The sequence below is a fragment of the Pteropus vampyrus genome, unplaced genomic scaffold, assembly GCF_000151845.1.
Source record: "Pteropus vampyrus isolate Shadow unplaced genomic scaffold, Pvam_2.0 Scaffold101, whole genome shotgun sequence".
In the NCBI taxonomy this organism is placed as follows: Eukaryota; Metazoa; Chordata; class Mammalia; order Chiroptera; family Pteropodidae; genus Pteropus; species Pteropus vampyrus.
In genome coordinates this window covers 646768-648935 of record NW_011888882.1, presented here as the reverse complement: position 1 = coordinate 648935, position 2168 = coordinate 646768, and the positions used below count along the sequence as shown (strand labels likewise).

Sequence of the window (2168 nt, the reverse complement as noted above, 5' to 3'; positions counted from 1 at the left end):
TCATCTAAACATCATATCCTTTATTAAGTCTTCTTCGAAACCATCCCATCGTTCCCCAGGGAGGCTATACTAACAGTATAGTGCCACTTCACTATACTGTTACAGTGCCCCATACACATTACAATCATAGAATTTCCCGCACTGAATTGAAGATGTCTATGTGTGACTGTCTACCCCTGGATTTTGAGCTCCTTGAGGTCAGAAATAATGCCTTGATCCTCTTGTTCCTTTGTATTTAGCGCATCACCTGGTGCATAGTAACTGCTCAAATGTTTGTTCCACTGAATAGAGCAGCAGAGATGAGAAGGAAAAGATGCTTAAGAGAGAAGGAGAGAACCTGTATGATGAAGTTTGAGAAGAGTGGTAGAGGATGAAATAAAAATGGCATGTTACAGGATAATTTTGAATAGAAGAGGTACCTACAACTATGTGCCTAAGAGGAAGCAGGTAAAGATGGAGGCAGACGGAGGAAGTAAGGAATAGAGAGAGTTTCAGATTGAGGAATTGGACAGAGGGAGTGTTCAACCGAAATTTGGTAAAAATGGTGTCAGTGAAGAAACACATAGAATATATTTGCTCAGAAAGTAAATGCACACCTTAAATGCAAAGTATTTTCTTCTGGAATGTGCCATTTCTTAAGGACTCGTTTATATACTTGAAAATTTTTTTCGAGACCAAGTTTTAGAAACACTCGTAGCATTTGTCTTGCATATGTGTGCGAATGTTTGGATATCTTTGCTTTTCTGACAGTCTGCAGACTTGCCACCAGAGCTGGGATTGTTCATTGTGGTATTGCTTTTAGTGGAGTCCAGTGAAACATGACTCATGGCAAGGCTGCCTGCACTGTGGGAAGAGTAACTGTAAATTGTCTTGAGAAAGGCAGATTTTGTGTTAGTCTCTTGCTTGCAAAGAATAACATAACATTTGGGAAAGAATGTGCAGCATAGGATCCCATAGTTAGATATTAAAATAACAATAATCTCCACAGCTGGCAAATATTTGCCAAATGTGGTAGCATAGACAGGGATGAACGTGATCCAAGCTATGAAGTAAATGAGCATGCCAAATGTTATGAATTTGGCTTCATTGTAATTCTCAGGTAATTTCCTGCCCTTGAAGGCAAATATGAAACAAATGAAGGCCAGGACGGCAATATAGGCCAGCATGATGCCAAAGGCAAGGATAGATCCCTCTTTACATTCCAGGATAATGACTCTGGGCAAGGAGACATTCTCTTTCACAGTAGGAGCTGCAAAGATTAGCCAGAGTGTGCAAATGACAACCTGGATACCTGTACAAGTGAAGATGATCGGGATCGGTTTATAGAGGCACTTCAGGAAGTTCTGCAACTTGGGATCGAAACTAAAGGCTAGCAAAATTTTCAGGGACTTTGTCAAAATGCAGGAGATGCAGAGAGTGAAGCTCACGCCAAATAGCGTCTGCTGGGTTTTACATGTGAAGTCTTGTGGTTCTCCAACGAAAAAGCCTGTGCTGGCAAAGTTGAGGAAATGACAGAGGAGGATCACGTAGCAGATCACTAATCCCCCAGACGATTTCACAATGGGTGTGTTCAGGTTTCTTGTAAATATTATGCCAATGGCCAGAACAAACATGATTCCCATCAGGGAGAGGGCCAGGAGCAGGAGAGCCAAGGAGTCATTCCAGTTGAGATACTCCACTTCCTTTTCAAAGCACATCGTGCTCCTTACAGGGGCCCAATGTGTTTCGTTGTTGCATAAAAGGCAGTGATCCATATCTAAAAGACAGAGGAGATTCAGTTACATTGCAAACATTTAAACCAGGTGATTGTCCACAATGCTACTAATAGAATCCTTCTCAGTAAGAGTCCTGACTAGAAAACAGATAGAGATCATGATCACATTGGTTACTTATTAAAATAAAGCATACACAGAACCCAAAGAAAGTGAGAAAGAAGAGTGAGCGAAGAGAAAGAGAAGAAGAGAAAGAGAAAAAGCCAGTTGGGCTGTGAGTCTTTAGGAAATTAATATACTTAAGATAGATGCTAGCCTCATAAACTTGCAATTATAGGTGGCAGTTCAGAGACTCTGCTAAGAATTCTGTGAACACAATGAAATATATATATGCCTTACTGTTGAATTGTATACCTGAAACTTACTGGAATTTTTTAACCAATGTCACCATAATAA

The 2168-nt window shown here is 40.4% G+C and overlaps 1 protein-coding gene across 3 annotated transcripts in view; it reads right to left on the bottom strand.

Annotated features, from left to right (window-relative positions):
- Positions 1-610: 610 nt before the first annotated feature.
- Positions 611-2168, bottom strand: part of GPRC6A (G protein-coupled receptor class C group 6 member A) — a 19558-nt gene continuing 18000 nt past the window's right edge. For all 3 annotated transcript variants that reach the window (XM_011364764.1, XM_011364765.1, XM_011364766.1), the window contains one exon: positions 611-1756. In XM_011364764.1, the coding sequence (XP_011363066.1) occupies positions 648-1756 (1109 nt within the window). In that variant the 3' untranslated portion in view covers positions 611-647. The remainder of the gene's footprint in view (positions 1757-2168) is intronic.